This window comes from Pan troglodytes, chromosome 1 (assembly GCF_028858775.2).
Source record: "Pan troglodytes isolate AG18354 chromosome 1, NHGRI_mPanTro3-v2.0_pri, whole genome shotgun sequence".
Taxonomy (NCBI): Eukaryota; Metazoa; Chordata; class Mammalia; order Primates; family Hominidae; genus Pan; species Pan troglodytes.
This window is the reverse complement of record NC_072398.2, coordinates 48678514-48697040: the sequence shown is the minus strand read 5'-3', so window position 1 is coordinate 48697040 and position 18527 is coordinate 48678514. Positions and strand designations below refer to the sequence as shown.

At 37.4% G+C, this 18527-nt stretch overlaps 1 protein-coding gene and 1 long non-coding RNA gene across 4 annotated transcripts in view; one reads left to right on the top strand and one right to left on the bottom strand.

Annotated features, from left to right (window-relative positions):
• Positions 1-7704: 7704 nt before the first annotated feature.
• Positions 7705-13013, bottom strand: ZNF281 (zinc finger protein 281). Of its 2 annotated transcripts, none has more exons than XM_525015.8 (2): positions 12706-13013; positions 7705-12479 (listed from the first exon to the last, which is right to left on the bottom strand). In XM_525015.8, the coding sequence occupies exon 2, from the start codon at positions 12463-12465 to the stop codon at positions 9775-9777; it is 2691 nt and encodes an 896-aa protein (XP_525015.4). In that variant the 5' UTR covers positions 12466-12479; positions 12706-13013; the 3' UTR covers positions 7705-9774. The 2 variants fall into 2 exon arrangements, with proteins under 2 accessions (XP_525015.4, XP_009438743.2); XM_009440468.5 differs by having other exon boundaries at positions 7705-12483; positions 12706-12876.
• A 1367-nt stretch (positions 13014-14380) lies between these two features.
• The window catches only part of LOC107969674 (uncharacterized), a 66388-nt gene continuing 62241 nt past the window's right edge, over positions 14381-18527 (top strand). Inside the window, exon 1 of one of the 2 annotated variants that reach the window (XR_010151310.1) lies at positions 14381-14713. This is a non-coding gene — a long non-coding RNA (uncharacterized LOC107969674). The remainder of the gene's footprint in view (positions 14714-18527) is intronic. The other variant, XR_001711643.4, reaches the window with a different exon arrangement.

Genomic DNA, 18527 nt, shown 5'->3' with positions numbered 1-18527 from the left:
GAGAATACATTCCAAGTAAGTGCAAGACCAGGCAGTTGTCCATCACGTTTCAATTTGGATAATAATGTAATTGGGACTAAAATCAAGAAGAGCCCTGAACGTCATTCATTTCCAAGTTATAAATTATGTTTACTTACCTCTGGTAACAGTAAAATGCTTAATTTATTTTTATTACAAAAGGCAATTCTTGGCCAGGCACGGTGGCTCACTCTTGAATCCCAGCGCTTTGGGAGGCCGAGGCGGGAGGGTCACTTGAGGTCAGGAGTTCGAGACCAGCCTGGCCAACACAGAAAAACCCCACCTCCACTTAAAAAAAAGGACAGGCTGGGTGCGGTGGCTCACGCCTGTAATCCCAGCATTTTGGGAGGCCAAGGTGGGCAGATCACCTGAGGTCAGTTCGAGACCAGCCTGGCCAACATTGTGAAACCCCATCTCTACTAAAAAAATACAAAAATTAGCCAGGTGTGGTAGCCGGTGCCCGTAATCCCAGCTACTCAGGAAGCTGAGGCAGAAGAATTGCTTGAACCTGGGAGGCAGAGGTTGCAGCAAGTGGAGATCACGCCACTGCACTCCAACCTGGGCAACGAGCAAGGCTCCCTCTCAGGAAAAAAAAAAAAACCCACTTTTATTACAAAAGACAATTGTAAATCAAATCCGTAAAGTAAAACTGTAAAATTATCTAAACATCTTTTTCATCCCTAATTTAAAATCAAGTGATGCTGTATTTATAAAAGAAAATATGATTAAAACAGATTTATTTATAAACTCCAGCTCTTAATATGCTTCAGTTTTGTAGAACAAATGGTGGCAATATCAGAATTTTTAAGACATCCATTTCCAAAGTAAGAACCATTTAAAACATTTTTGTTCCACTCTATTAAAATAATACAGAGGTGATCATTTCTAAAATTCATTTCACATACTCACAATATACTTACTATCTTTAATGTAATTTCCACCTTTTAATAGATATTTCTAGAAATTATAATCTTACGAAATGAAAAAATTGTTTTCTCCAAACAACAGTTCTGACTTACATTTGAAAAACCCTAACAACTGCTCCTGTCCAACATTTGAGAGCCACCTAAAAGATGTGAAGTGGCTATTCTTGAAAACAGGGAGAAACTGGATATTCCTTATACATATGTGAACCAAGATTTCCAAACATATCTATTCTGTGAAGCCCAGTTTTCTAAGAATGTTTTTAAGAAATGAGCTTTTTCAAAACTCAAGTCAGGTTCAGGCACTGGTGTGCTTCCTATTGATAGGCTAAACTTCTTGCCTTTCTCTTCACAATCTTAATAGCTCTAAACACATTAATCTTATTTATTGCAAAGCAATGTCCCCACCATCTGCTCTTGCTAGTATTCCTCTCAAAGTGTATTTTATATATTCAGCCACCAGTAATTTGTGTTCTGAACATTTTATTAAAACACAAATACATGTATACTTTATAAGCCATGCAGTTATTTAGATGATAAAGTTTATCTGTATTAAACTTGATCAGCCATGCAGTTATTTAGATGATCAAGTTTAATACAGATAAACTTGATCATCTAAGTAACTATACATGGCTTATAAACAAAATAACTGCCTTATGAAAGGCAATTCTATATATATATTGAATTTCTGCTCTCACATTCACCTGGCAAAATTCCAACTGATATTTCAGTACTGAACATTTTTAACAAATAGTACTTTCAGACCATTCAAAGTATTTTTGTATTCTAGTTCCAGATGGAGTATTGGTTCAGGTGAGTATATGACTGAATATAATCGGGTGATCATTTCTTATTAAATTATAAGATGCATGTTAGTTTTGGTTTGGAAATCAGAAAAATAGTTTCCATCATTAAATGTCATGGGAAGTCCTGAAATTACTTCATAATTACATAACTGTTTCTGTAAAATTTGGTTGCATTAAGACTTTATTTACATATATAGATGAATTGAAAGTTTAAAAGCAAAAAATGATTTCCATGACAATTCTTTTCTGCTACTTAATATTTAGCTATGAATGAAAATGTTACCATTTACTTTGTATTACAAGTCAGCTTAGTGGTTTTTTTCCAAATTAAGATACTCACCCATACTGAATTACAGTACTTCAAAATTTCAGGTTTCAAGAGAGAAACTTTCAATGTTATCATAAAAAAGCTACTAAGCAAGACACTCCTTTTTCTCTCATCTTTTCCTAAATACTACCTCTTCTCCTTTCTATAGGACATGTACACTAGTATTATTAGGAAAAATATCATTATATCCTTTACATACCCTTGTCTCTCCTTCTCAAATATCAATTTGTTTTAGAGGTTTAATAAAATCAAAGTGAACAAAATGAAAAACTGTAATGTTCTATTCTTTCTATCAGGCCACTCTGGAAAATCTTCCCAAATCACATTTTAGTTTTGCCTTCATATACATTCCTATAACTCACCGGCAGTACCCCATAGGAACCCATTATGAGTTGGCCATTGGTACCAGTCTTCCAAATCTATCTAATTCAAATGTTTAAGGTCTTTAAGTATATGGCCACGGTAAACATTCCCATTAATATTAATCTCCTTAGATCCTTTTTCACTCTGTCCTTACACAACAGTCATTCCTTCCCTTCCAAAGACAAATCTGTCACAAGTTTTAATATTTTGTTTTTTACAGCATGTTCAACAATCATAGGTTTTTTTTAATACTTTTTCAACTAAACCTAGACAATCTATGTTGTGTTGTCATAACCTAATTTTTTACTTACTAAAAACAAGAGGCAATTTTAAAAGTTAGTGTAATAGTTTCTAATTACCCTTGTAAACTTTCTAAACTAAACCTTTAAGAGATCAAATTACCAACATAAACACTCATAAAAAGAAATACACAGCAAACTACTCCAAATGTGACTGAGTATAGAAATGTGTATGATATCTTAGTGGACATCATAAAAAAGAAATTAAACATTTGGACCTTCTACAGCTGTCCCCCCAAATCCAAAGGAATAAAATTCCTCAGTAATTTACCTTACAAACAACATAATCCTTAACATATTATAGTAACACAATTTTAATTTGCTCATTGTAAGGCTACTTACAACAAAAGTGAAAGCAGTACAAGATCAAGTTTTAAAGTGATTTAATGCATTTATGCAGTGCTACGAAATCTTGCTCAGTTTTCTAATGTGCTTGACTGAATAAAATGTACATATTAGAAAAAAGAAAAAGAAAAAAAGAATAAATCTGCCATGGCCTGGGGTATAAAAATAATAATAAATTTTTAAAAAGAAAATTTACATATTGGGTCTATTAAATGCAAACATTTTCACAATTTTTATCCCTATACCTTACCCACTTGCAAGATGAAAACTTCAGGTCTCATTTCAGTCAGCTTTCTAATCTATACTAGGCACTTTTACTGTTTTGGACCACAAAGTAAAAAACTGCAAGTCTTAGAAAAGCTCTTTCCAGTTCCACCACTAAACTGATGAAGGTCATGGGTTGTCTATTCATGGAGACCCACAATGATACCCATTTACAGTTCTCATTATCCTCCAAAAAGAAGGAACTCTCTTTCAAATGTTTGCACTTGGCTTCCTCGTAGGAAGAGCTTAGTTTATGCACAAACATAAAATAGTTACACTGCTGATCTTGTCATTCAATTTTGCAATCCACTCTTTAGAAATTAATCTAAAAAATGTCACTTCGACTTTAAAAACTGTATTTATTCCAAAACTCAGTATTTAAAACTTTAGCTCCCATTTAAAACTTTAACTTTCTAATAGATAATGCTTATAAGATTCTTACCTAACGTAGAATAAAGAAATGAACTAGTCACAAGTTAAAATTGCAAACATTTTTCAAAGCAAAACAAAAAAATAATTATTAAGGGTTTCCAACTTTTTATAACCACTCACACTTTTCCTTTGTCGTAACACAACATGCCTTTGTACACTGTATTTGTACATTTATTTTTTGGTGGGTAAAGAATGTGGATTCAGAGCTTTGGTCTTAATTCCTAAATTCTGTTCATATCCATTTGATCACATATAACAATTTTGACTGCCAATTGTTTTAGTAAGAAAAAAGTTATTTAAAATTCTTAACAACCGATGGAAACTGTGTGATTTTATGAGTTACCAAAGAAAAGATTTAATACATAAACACAAAGATTAGCCATCTTTTTCCTAGACTGGACATGTAAACAGAAATTCACCACAGTTGTCTGTTAAGAGTTATTTATTAATTGCTCCACAATAGTTCTAAAGTTCATAACAAACCAAAGTACTGAAATGTCTGAACTGAAAGAACGACAAAATCAGAACAGTTTTCCAACTAAAGATCCTCTTTACCCTTTTAACAGTTAATATTGGAGTAAATTTTATATTCCCTATTTTCCAAATGTGACTGAGTACGGAATGTGTATGCTATTTTCCTTCAAAATCTATTCCTTTTCTTCTCCATTCTAAGATATCCCTTAATTCCCTTTACATTCAACCCCTGCCCATTATTCTTCTATTCTCTATAAACACGGGAAATACATTTTCCCCTCTGGAGTACAAGCTCCAAATCATTACATTTTTCTCCAGCTATCTATCTACACTTCCCAAGATACTAATTTCAACATATAACTTGCTTTACAAGGCTCATCATGCACAGTACATTTCAACCTAGCTAGTCACACACACAGGCTATAATGAAGTATAGTCTGTTATTAAGAACTCAATATTATTCCTCCTAGGTAAAAAGATGTAGGTTGGTTGTAGGTTTTTTCACTTTTGCCAAAAGCTACTCTGTGCAACTGAAGAACCACAGTAGTTGACTGTAATTGTTATAAACACAACTCTGTTAACAGAAAATACTGAACTACTGCCAAGTCTACTACCTATACGGTAGTTATTATCAGATGAGAAGTGCAAAGATTTATAAAATCTATTCAACTAATTACTTGACCAGCTTATCATAAAACTCTATGGCTTTTTGTAAACTGCCTTCCATAAATGCTAAGTAGTTAAACTGCAGATAAATCAATTCAGAAGCACCCCTAATATTTGATGATTTTCTTAGGTTTTAACTTCCTACTTATCTATACAATAAAATTTCAATATTTAGGATGTCTTCTAAATTCTTAACCTAGGGTCCATAACTAAGAATTTATTTGAAAGTTGGAGGAGGTCTTGTGAGCATGCAGACTGGCTTGCACATTTTCATTTGTTGATATATCTCTGCTAACGTACAGGGGGCGGGGGGCCATCAATTATATCGGGTGCCCAGAGTCTGTGACCCAAAAAAAATGTTACGCTGGACTTGTATGAGTAAGCCAAAGATTCATAAAGAATTTAAATATAGTCTATTTAAATTAGTCACACTCAAATACAGTCAAGCATGAGATAACAGAATTCTAAGATGCTGTGTTCATCCTAATGTTCATTTTAAATGTTACCAAGGATATAAAAAAGTAACGAGAATACAATATTTTCCCTATCAGTAATTGTTTATCATTTCATGGAGGGTACAAGCAGATTGGTAAACCACCACAGATCCCTCTTCTTAAATACCAGGAGGGATCCCATAATAAAATATTCATGGAACATTACTGTCATAACCTCACGCAACATGATGCATGGATCCTATCATAGCACTAACAAAGGAGTCTTGCATCACATTTTAAAAATGAAATCCTATCAGTATGTATCATAGAAAACACAAAGACCATAAAACTCAGAAAATGATAGTCTTCAGGTATGTTTTACTCTAAAAGTAGAAGTTCAGAAACTATTTTTGGTGAGGGAAGTTCTTCTGCTTAACAAGAGCCTATGAATTTGGAAGGTAAAAATTCCATGTGACCTCATGAAGCCATATTGCTCAAACTGTCACCCAGTTCAGGCTTAAATGCTACTAATGGCAAGTAATTACAAAATGCCAGATGACAGGAATGAATACAAACTTTTGCCTCTCTCATCTGATGAGCATAATACAGAAAACTAAACTAAAGTAGAAATATTTGTATCAGTTTGCAACTTTTTAAAAACACGCTAAAAATTATAGATGTTTTTCCACTGTTCCCATTTTTAAATTACCTCAAAAATACTGACCAGCAATTGCTAAATTATGGTAGTCCTTATTCTGAATTTCCAGTAGCACAACAGAAATCCAAAAGCATTGTTTCCTACTTCATACCTTAACTTCTTAAAAGTAAAAAAAAACCTTAATTTTAAAATGATCATATTCAGAGACAGACATTCCACAGAAGACATAAAGGCAGGTGGATGGGTTAAAAAAAAAAAATCAATCTGTTAGGGCTAATCTAGAATAGAGAATAAGTCACCTGTGCAAAGAAATCAAAAATTGGATTTCAATACAGAATCAGAGATTCTGCTTAGCACTCTTGTTCAAGAAAAAGACCAAATCTAGGAAAAACACTTGGGCAAAACAAACAAAAACTGACATTTCCTAATCACAGACTCGCCAGTACAGATAATCTCTACAGAGAAATCCATGCTTATATTTAATATCTTTATGATTTCCTGTAATACTATCATATACTAAAAAGAAAACAAAGCCGCAAAGACCTATTCTACCCTTTAATATATTTATTCCCAATTCCTCAACACTGTAGCCACTAAATTTCAAAACACAAATGTCTTATGATCTACTTTTTCTCCTTCATACTTATAAGTTTACTAATATATTACATATTTACTAATTTTCAGTTTCTGCATCTCCATTATTTATAGGTTTAGCTCTTTCCTTCTAATACTTATACTCTCAACATTTTAAAACATTGCTGATTTAATAATACCTTCATCCTAACTAAAATGCTCAAGACTGTTGTAATCTAAATCATACTGTCACTTTATTACAACTTTTTAAGTAAAAAGTTTTTTTTCCCAAAACTGGTGCCATAGTATATTACAACCTTTTTGAGGCAAAAAAGGATGCACCTAAAACCAGAAGATATTGGAATCTGATTTAAAATAAAGCCTCAATAAATAATTTCTCTGGAGTAATATTAGGATGGCTAACCCAATTTCAAGAAAACATTGATTTATATAATATTAAATTTCTATTCTTCCATATTATGCACCTAAAACATATTCAACGTTCATAAAGTATTCAATGTTCATAAAATGTTGAATGTTTTCATAATGTCATAAAACTGAATATTTTATGAACATTGAATATGTTTTAGGTGCATAGCAATATGGAAGAACAAAAATTTAATATTATATAAATTTGAATCCCTTTTTTTTTTTTTGAAACAGAGTCTTGCTCTGTCGCCCAGGCTGGAGTGCAGTGGCACAATCTTGGCTCACTGCAACCTCCCCACCTTCTGGGTTCAAGCAATTATCCTGCCTCAGCCTCCCGAGTAGCTGGGACTACAGGCACATGCCGCCCCACCCAGCTGATTTTTTGTATTTTAGTAGAGACGGGGTTTCACTGTGTTACCCAGACTGGTCTCGAGCTCCTGAGCTCAGGCAATCCACCCGCCTTGGCCTCCCGAAGTGCTAGGATTACAGGCGTGAGCCACCACTCCCGGCCTTGAGTCCATTTTCAACTAAAACAAACCTAGAAACACAAAATACCTAAGTTAAAAAAATACAATTAAAATACAAGCCTCTAAACTGCAGGTTATACCACGAATGTGAATATTTTAGAAAATGTTAATAGAAAATTCTGAAAAACATTACTGGATATTAAGTAATATCTCCTTTCTTCAATCTTGTGATTAACAGGACTTTTATTGGTAGTAAACTAGAGCAAACAATCAGAATAATACATATGCAGTATTCAGTACACACAATAAAAGTTAAAGAAATTCAAAACCTGTATAAAACAAACTGGAGAAAAATCATACAGCTTAAGAGATACAGTGGTAAAGGTCCTCTCCATCCTTTGATTACAGCTTGTACTCTGTACTCAATAGAACTTACCGCACTTACTGAAATAAGAAATAAACACTTTATAGTACTGAGCGTATTTAAGATTAAGTACATTTTCTAAGAATCTTGCAATGACAAGTTGGTGACCCTTTAGCTGCTAAAGCTAAAGGGAGGAAAGTGGGAAAAGGAAATTAACTAATACTTTGTAACCATTTTTAATATTTCTTATTTTCCAAACACTGCTTTTATAACAGAAGTGTTTTACACTTGCACAATATTAATTACTTTATTATACATGGAAGCCTGCGGTAGGCTGATTACACAATAAGACTGCAAACAACCAGTGGTACTTTTCTGACGTCAGAAGAGTACATAAGACTGAAACATCACCAAAAGTACATAAAAAACTCATCAGCATAAACATCAAAGTACATTAAAAAATATAATCAGGAAAAAAATACATTTGCTAAAAAGCAGTTTTAGAGTAGAGCCACTGCCAATCAGTAGCTTCAAATGGCAATTAGAGTTCATAGCAAGTTTTGATGACTTTACAAGACCCCTGTACAATACTAATGCACCCTTTTATTAAAATGTACATTAAAGGCCGCAATTTCACAAAGAGGTTCTGATGTTATTACTATAAGCAGACACATTCTTATCCCTCACAGGAGTTATGTCACCAGTTGGAATTACAACCTTATTAATATCTATCCAAGAACACGGGGTTTTATTACATATGGAAATCTGTATGGGTTTTTTTTTTTTTTTAAAGGTGGGTTTTGGGGATGTTTACCCTATTGTTTTTTATTTGGATGCCCTAAGGCATATAAAGCGCATAGTGAATTACCTACTGGAATGTAAATGGTTCTAAAATTAAAACTGTTAAAATAGAAAGAGGGAAAAGGAAGGCCCAAGAACTCTTAAAGAGAGGCTGAGAACAAGAACAAAAAAACCCAGAAGTGTAGGTAATACGTAACAGCGCAGACAGAACCGTTTTAGGCCATGTATAATAAATAATGCATGCCCCAAATTTCAGTTAATCATATAATTTCAACTTGAGTTCTAATACTGGAACCAGCCAAGCATTTGGGCTTCAACACTGTACTAGATGTCAGTAGAATCGCTTGATGGAATTACAGCCTTGTTACAGTTGAGATCAAGAGAGGGTGCTTTTTTTTTTTCCTTCTTTTATTAAAGCTATCATTCCAGGCTTTGATCAAAGATCCAAGAATATTTGTTCTACCAGGCTGGAATGAATGTGGTTTGGAAGTTCAGAGTACATTTAAAAGCTGCAACAAAATATAGGTAGCCAACAATCTCAGAATTTTGGATCAGCCCAGATGGAGATAGCAATTTGAAATGTTTTCGATCCCTTACTTAAATGACGAAATGTCTATCAGCCCAGATAGAGCAATTTGAAATGTTTTCGATCCCTTACTTAAATGATAAAATGTATATCATACTATCTGTAAATTGGATATTCCATTACAGTGATAACGTACAGAATTCCCATGCGTTATTACACTTTCCTGAGAGTAAAGCAATTAGAATAACCTTAATCCTAGCAACAAAGTTTTTTTTGTAGGTTTTTTTTTTTTGTCTTTTTTTTTTTTTTTTTTTGCGTTTAAAACATTTGGGCTATTCCCTGACGATCTATACATGTAAATTTGATTGCTAAACATTGTCACTTTGAATGTCAAACTATTTTTAATCTATTGATTTTGATTAAAAATCATAATACAAACAGAGCTAAAATCACGCTAACAAAATAAACTAAATATGAAAAGTTGCATTGAAAGGGCATCACATTATTCTTAATAGGATCGTGTAGAAACATTCCAATGGCAGTGTTCTCAAAATAAAACAAAATTACATTAGAAGACCTCCAGCCCTGGCCACTTTTTGGGACCTTACCTGTAACTCTGGCTGGTGGGTGTCTTTACTCTTGTACTACATGGCTCACTTACATCAGACATCATATTTGTATACCCTGAGAAATCTGACACTGAAGTCCTTACTCTATGGTCCACTTCTCCATTAGAGTTAGTGATAAAGGTCATTGGCACCCTGCTGCCCGACTTAAACTGAGAACCAAACGCTTGTGCAAAGTTCTCAATCTGATACGTTGTTCTAGGCTCTATGTCTTTCTGAGGATCTATCTGGCTAGCTAACTCCTGAGAGGGAATCTGAAAGCCTGTTGAAGACTCTAAGTTTTTCTGTTCCTTCTGGCTAGTCAATTTCTGAGATGAGGACTGGAAGGCTGATGAAGTCTCTAAGTTCTTCTGAGAATCTATCAGATCATCCAGCTCCTGGGAAGGTGTCAACTGCTGATGTGTAGCATCCAAAGCAGACAAATAAAGACCTGGCTGAGATCCAAACAACATCCCAAAAGGAGGCTTTGGCAATGAAGATGGCAACACTGAGGTAACAGATTGGCCGAAACCACACTCCAAAGGAGACGTAGTGTATATTTGTTTTTCTGGAAACAAAGTGTGGTTGTGGAGAGGTGAAGACAAACTGACAAATTGGAAACCGTGTCCAAGAGTAAAACTTGCATTAGTGGATTTTTCAAAAGCCTGTTGGAGGTATTTGGAGTATTCTTGCAACATACTTGCTTTATCATTTGAAGGTGTTTGGGTGCCTGGGCTCAAATTTTCTTCTTGAACCAATTCTGAGTGCTCTCCTGAGGTGTGTAAATCCACTCGTGGTTCTGCAATATTGAAAGGATCCTCTTTCTGGCTTTCTGATTTGTTGGAGTATTGATCCAAAATACTTTGTAAAACCTCATCAGGAATTCCAGACTTGTCATGACAAGATTTAATTTCAGCATTTAGAGCTGAGGAGTCAATAAGTGACAATGGTGCCTCATTGTCCAAAACACTGACACCTGCAGACTGAATGACAGACTGTTGGGAGACCATGTGTCCTACGTTTATAGAAAAGGCACTGTTGCTGCTGGCAGTTGGTAAATATCTTCTTTTCTTTGAAAACTGCATGGCATCATCATAATTACTACTTATCTGACCTTGTTTGCCACTTGTACTTTGGAGAAGACCAATGGTCTCCACACTATTATTTGATACTATGCCAAGTGAGCCACTTGGTTTTCCAGACAAGGATTTCTGTCCTACTATGTCTGGTAATGGTGACACAAAGTTAAGGTAGTTTTTATCTGTATTCTTTCTGCTTCCTTTCTTAAAGATCAATTTTGGCACCCTTTTCTGCAGTTCATCTATTCCAGTGCCAATTATGCCTCCACTGGAAGACACGGTAGGCATTTCTACTGAGTAACTCTGCATGTTTATATTATTTGAAATTTGCGATTCATTTGTTTTACCGGTCTTCTGTTCCTTATTTTCAATAGCTATGCTTTTCGACTTTGTTTTTCTCCTTGAAGAACTTGTATTTCCCTGAGACAACACAGCCAGATTACCCATATTGTTATGGTTTGATGACCCAGGTTCTGCACTAGTGGCTCCTTTAACTATGACTTCACCACATGTGCGCCTGTGCTTCAACAATCTATCAGTCCTTGAAAAATACTGTTGGCAAGTGTCACACTTATATGGCTTTTCTCCACTATGTGTCCTCTTGTGTCTCTCCATATGGTACTTCTGAATAAACTTCATGCTGCACTGATCACATCCAAATGGCTTCTCTCTACTATGAATTTTCTCATGTCTCTGTAGTAGGTATTTCTGAATGAAACCCATACTACACTGGCTGCACTGGAAAGGTCTTTCTCCTGTATGAATGAGGACATGTCTCCGCAGGTGATAGGAGCTTCGGAAAGCAGCACTACAGTGATCACAGATATGAGGTTTCTGACTTGGGGAGAGGATGGCACCTTCTCCATCTCCAACCAAAGAAGGTTTGGAAGATGCACTTGGCTTCCTCTTGGCTTTGATTCCCTGAGATTCTGGCTTTGGCCTTTTTGCCTTTTTGACATTAGTGTCCTGCTTTGGCTCCTCAGTGCCATGGTGGTCATCAGTCCTGCTACTGCTGCTGAGTAATACGTCACGGTGGTGCTGGGCTGGTTGCTGCTGGACATGCTGGTGGAGAATACTGAGGTCCTGGATGACGCCGTGACTCCCCCCTTCACCGCCTCCTAGGCCTGGAGACCTCTCTTCAGCTCCAGCGAACAGCCCCCCATAGTGGTGGTGGTGGTGATGGTGGTGGTGGGACTGCTGCTCCTCAGGATCCGCGGGTTTCTCCTGTTTGATGCTAACCAAAGACTGCAAGAACCCCCAGGAGGTCCTCTGCGAGGGGAAGGCCGCGGCTGACGCCGCCGGCTCCTTCTTGAAAGTCATGTCCGGGGCTGGCGGAGGGGGGGGCTCAGCGGCCGGGGCTGCGGAGGTAGAGGAGGATAACACGCATTGCGGGGGAGGGGCGGCCGACCCCGCCGGCCGGGTGAAGCTGGTGACCGGGGGAAGACGGTGGTTGAACATAACCATACCCTGGGGAAAGGTGGGTTCCATCTCTGCCCTCCTGCCGCTGCTGCTGCTGCCGCCGCCGCCGCCACTACCACCGCCGCCGGAGCCGCTACCACCGCTACTGCCGGTACCTCCGCCGCCACTCAGGAACCCACTGCCGATTTTCATACCCCGGAGGAGGCCTGGCTGAAGAAAGGAGGAGGAAGAGGGAAGAGGGAGGAAAGGAGGTGGAACCGGGCCTCGGGCCGGGACCACCGCAGCGCTAAGGACCCCGCCGCGCCGCCGCCCAGACCGCAACGCGCCCAGCACTAATTCCCAGCCCAGTCGCCTCCGGCACCGGCACGCATGGTCCTGCGACTCTTCCCCAGGCCTCGCCCTCTCCCTTCTGGACCCACCGGCAATACTTACGGGTCCCGCCGCCGCCGCAGCCGCCGTCGCCTCCAGTTAATAAAAATAACGCCGTCCTCTCCACAATGGAATTAAAAGCCTCCCGTGTACTGCGCAGCCGCGGCGCAGTGTCTGCTGGGAACTCCTCGACCCGGCCAGAGGGGAGGTCTAAGGAGCCAGGGCGCCTGCGCCGCAGCTTCCGCCCGGCCTGCCTGTCAATCACTGGGGCCGTTGGGCGGAGGCGGGGGAGCAAGGGCAGGGGAGGCGGGGATTTGGAGCCCTGCTAAAAAGGGGCTTTCGAGGCGCACAGGCGTGATTGGTGGGCTGCACTGAAGGAGATGAAAGTGGTTGAGGGTTTCTGGGGGAAAGACGCTCCGGAGGTGGAACCCAAGGGGCGGGAAGTTACGGGGGACTGTACTACAGCGTGGCGTGGGAGATGCAGAGAAAGGGGCTGGAAGAGAAGGTGGGGGAAACTGAGGATTCAATGTTAGGGCTTTCTTCACTCTAGGTTTTGCAATCCAGGTCTTGAAATAAAATTCAAACCTAGAAGTGGATCATTGAGGGCACTTTTGATTCTATCAAGAAGCATTCAACTCCAAATGCTCAACATTTATTAAAACAGGTGCTTATGTTATCCCTTTGAATTTGGAAGCACTAATAATGGGCGCATATCCTTTGCATTTATGGGAGGAGCCTGCTTTGAAACCGCAATTAGTGGTACCGTTGCAAAAAAAAAAAAAAAAAAGAAACTTGTCTTACTGCCAACCTTCCTGAAGGCTACTGGAAGAGGAAACCGAGCGTAATCCAGGTGCAGCAGTCCTGTAAAACACGCCCACACACATACTTCATTATCATTACATCTTATTTAAATGCCCCCGTACCTTAGCCTGGCTAATCAGTCTGTTTGCCACGTTATAAATGCCTGGCCCTTTATATTGTTTATGAAAAATTAACCACCAGGCCATTCTAAGAGCTCTGCTAGGATCAACTCTTTCCTCGCCAGTACAGAATACCGAGAAACTCACTGCAAATTTAGAAATTTTTCTCGTAAGGGAAAATTATGAAGTAAAATCTTAAAATCAAAGTTATATCAACAAAATCAAACAACAAATATTTATTCAGTGCCTAATGTACACAAGGCACTCGATTTCGTGTTAAGCATGCAGAAATCTAAACCAGACACTTTCCTAGCAAAGGATATTTATAAATGAGAAATTTTAAATAAAAGAACTAGAACTATGACAACAGCTTATTTACATAGTATGTTTTCTTAATGAAGTTACATGTACATCACAATGTTTCTAGCTAAATAACTTCTCATAATTAAATAATAAATTATCTGGGAAATTTCACAATCGAAACCATAGGGATTATTTACTAATACTTATGGACCTCTCTGAGCCTGCCCTAAAAATTTTACAGACAATATTTAATGAGAATTTTGAGATAAGAAGAAATTGCTTTTTTTCTAATCCCATGAAACAACATGTAAGTATTCCACCACTTAAACTGACACTTTAATACTGTCAAGTATAGTTGTGATATTGTGAAATATATATTTGGACTTTGAACGGTTTTGTGGCATACAACTGCTAAAAATCCTTGGAATCTGCAAAGTAATAAATGTCTTTTTGTATGCTAATGAAGCGACTGATGATGGCTGGCAACCCCTAGGTAGCTTCAGGATGGGGGCTGGTCACCGGAAAGACCAAGGCAGGATTAGAGTTTGGGACTTTCAGTCCCACCCCCCGACCTCCGGGGAGGAGAGAGGGATTGAAGGTTAAGTTGATCTTCAATGGCCAATGATTTAATCAATCATGCCTGAGTAATGAAGCCTTCATAAAAACCTTAAAAAGGACGGGGTTTGGAGAGCTTCCTGTAAGCGACCCCGTGAAGGTTCCAGGAGGGTGGTGCACCCGGAAAGGGCGTGGAAGCTCCGCGCCCCTTCCCACAGACTCTCCCCCATCCATCTCTTCATCTGGTGTTCATCGATAGCCTTTGTAATGTCCTTAATAGTAAACCGGAAAACGTAAGTGTTTGCCTGGGTTCTATGAGCTGCTCTAGCAAATTAATCAAGCCCAAGGAAGAGGTCATGGGAACCCCGATTTACAGCTGGTCAGTCAGAAGCACAGGTAAAACTACCTGGGGCTTGTGATTGGCATCTGAAATGCGGCCAGTCTTGTAGGCCTGGGCTCTTAATCTGTGGGATCTGATGCTGTCTCCAGGTAGGTAGTGTCAGAATTGAATTGGAGGACACCCCAGTGGTGTCTGCTGCAGAATCGATTGCTTGCTCGGTGTGTGGGGAGAAACCCCTACACATTTGGTCGCAGAAATCTTCTGTGTTGATTGTTGAGTGAGAGTATAGGAGAGGCTGAGTTGTTTTTTGTTTTTGTTTTTGTTTTTTTCTACAATAGCTAAGTGTTAAAGACTGAAAGTTCAAAAACTTAAGGCAGTCGTAAAATATTAGTCAATGCCGGTGAGAAATGAGGCTGTCCCTTTATTCAGGGTGTCAGTGTTTAATGGTAAGCTGGCATGCATATAAGCTAGTCCAAGCATGAAGGGCAGTAGGACACTCATATGAAAAGCCAACTTTGTTCCTCAGTTATCAAGATAAGAAACCTGTCATTTCTCTCATTCACTCTGTCAGCCTTGAGATACTCCAAGCAGACTTACCTCTGTGTTGTACACCCCATATATCAGGAAGATGAAGAGACCCTGTAAAATAAAATGGAGGGGAAAAGCTGTTAACGCTAATCATTTCAGCAGTAGAAATACCTGAAATAAACTTTCCTGGGAACAGACAAAAGAAGACACACTTCATCAAGGTCAATTTATTTTCCTATTTTTCAACATTAGAAGGTGTACCTTGAGCATTTATATGATAACATAGCAAGCACATCACTTATAATGGTCGTGCTATTCAATTCTTTAGAAGTACAAAATAAAAATACCATCCCAAGTACAAAGAATATTAATTAGAAAAATCAATATACCAGTTCTGAAAGATAGCTGGGTAATGAAAAAATTAAACTCAGGAAATGTTATTGAAGTAATCATAGAAATAACACTAAGCATCAGTATTTCCAAGCACTGTTTTAGACTGTAGCAACTAGAATATATTTGTTACAATCTTCAACAGGGTTAAAATTAAAAAAAAAAAATCATAAAGCAGCTAAAAGAATAAACTTAAGGTAATAAGTATGAATAGGTTTTGAAATAATACTTGAAATACCAGCTCGAGATAAAATTTCACATTACCATCTGTTGTGAACTGCATACATTTTTATTGTAATCTATATATGTAACAAATATTCCAAAGATGTTGATTAGTCTTTAGCTTTAGAAAATGCTTAATTAATTAGAAAATATAAATTCACTTTTAACTCTAAAATCTTAACTTTTAAAAGAAAATAAAACTATATGCTTTAAACTTAGAGAAAACAGACAGCAAAAAATTTTCACTTCGGTGAGGAAATAAAAATCTACATTGTAGTATTCTTGTTAGGTACTAACAAGCCAAATATTAAATAGGAGTCTGTACTAAATCTAGAAATGGTTCAAATAGTTAAGTAATATGATTCTTTCAAAAGTAAAATAATAAAGGAATATTTTAATATTTGTTTATCTCTGAATGCTTAGATTTTACAGATAATGGAAACAATCCCAGAACAAAGAGATTGTATAAAACTAGTGATTCTTGTTTTTATTTAGTTTCTTTTTAAATAGACTTTGTTTTTTACAGCAATTTTAGTTTTACAGAAAAATTGATAAGATAGTACTCAGGCTGGGCACGGTGGCTCTTGCCTGCATTCCCAGCACTTTCGGAGGCCGAGGCGGGCAGATCACCTGAGGTCAGGAGTTCAAGACCAGCCTGGCCAACATGGTGAAACCTCGTCGTTACTAAAAATAAAAAATTTGCCGGGCGTGGTGGCACATGCCTGTAATCCCAGCTACTAGGAAGGCTGAGGCAGGAGAATCACTTGAACCCGGGAGGCGGAGGTTGCAGTGAGCAGAGATTGCGCCACTGCATACCAGTCTGGGCCACAAGAGTGAAACGCCGTCTCAAAAAAAAAACAACAAAGAAAGATAGTACTAACAGTTTGCATATCTCCGATACATCCCCAGTTTCCTCTATTTTTAACATTTTACATTAGTATGGTATATTCATTATAACAAATCTAATTCAATACTACTACCTGTATAATTTCAGAAACTAAAACTGTTGCAATACATACATTTGTTTTAATAAGAATGATTAATGAAGAGTTATGAACAATAAACAATTTCCATTTTGATAATAAACTTTTAAAAATTCAACTATAGCTACACTTTTTTTTTTACTGTGTATACACGATGTCCCAAAGTTCAATACCAACACTCACTTTCCTCTTTCCAGTAGCCTTGGTCAAGATCCATTTAGTGCAGACTAAATTCAAGCCACTCAGTACTTGAGTTTAGTACTCATTTTATAGGCTACTTGTTTGCTCCAATTCTGGATAATTCTAAATAGTTAAGAAAAAAAAATCTTTTTTCTGATTTATGTAAAAACTCTAAGATAATTAAGAGTCCCTCTTCCCTCAATAATTGTTAATTTTTTATTCCTTATTTTGCTGCATAAATAAAAATTTAAGAGTAAGTCATTCAAATTTTAATTCTATTTATGAGATAGGAATATTTTGCTTTGTACAATAGATGAGTTCCTGAACAAATAAAATTTCCTGAACATTGAACAACATGCATTATTATTTCCGTATAAGAAACCCAGCTGTTTATGTGAAATCTATATGATGCTTTGAAAATCAAAGAGCTGACCGGGTGCAGTTGTTCACACTTGTAATCCCAACTCTTTGGGAGGCTGAGGCAGGAGGACCGCTTGAGGCTAGGAGTTTGAGACAAGCCTTGGCAACATAGCAAGACCCTGTCTCTACCAAAAATTTAAAAGTTAGCCAGGCGTGGTGCTGCATGCTTGTAGTCTCAGCTACTCAGGAGGTGGGAGGATCACTTGAGCCCAGAAGTTGGAGGCTGCAGTGAGCTATGATCACACCACTGCTCTCCAGTCCATCCTGGCAACAGAGTGAGATCCTATCTCTAAAAAAAAAATAAATAAAAAGAAAATCAAAGAGCACTTTAATAATGGTATAATCACCCCTGTAATTTATCTGTCTTGTAAGTTTTATTTTTTCCCCACGTTTTGGTAAACTGAGAAAGTAGAGTATGCTTCATATTTTTATTTACTACACTACCACGTTACTTATTATACATTTTTAATTTTAATACATTTAACCTTAAATGTAAAATGATCACAACAAAAATATTCCTTTTGAAAATAGGATTTAGAATTTAAAAGGATTTTAGATACAGGCAGCTTCCATCTCAAAAGCTTTTTTCTCTTTTTGCCTGTCCTCAACAGATGTACACCTAACAGCATGGTAAGGAAGCCCCAGAAGGATGTTTCTAAAGACCATGAGGGAGTCTGAAACCTGAAATCATGCCAAGGACTCTCTGCTTCTCTTTCACTTGGGGTGTCTATCTGATGCTGCCACAACCAGTTGAAACGTATAACATTAACAATAAAAATTAGTTTTTTTGTAACTAATTTTATGCCCCATAATTGTATGCCCCACACATGATGTCTTTTTTCTCCATTAATTTTACCAGGTATTCACAGTCATGATCATTTAGATCTAATGCCACAGAACTTCATAAACCCTTTACTACTAGAAAAACATCTTATTTTCTCAAAGGGAAGAATCACAACAGAAACAGCTAAACATAAACATCTTAAGCCATACTATGAGCCACTTTTAAATTCCTGCAGAGAGGATACCTTTAAAAACAGCTGG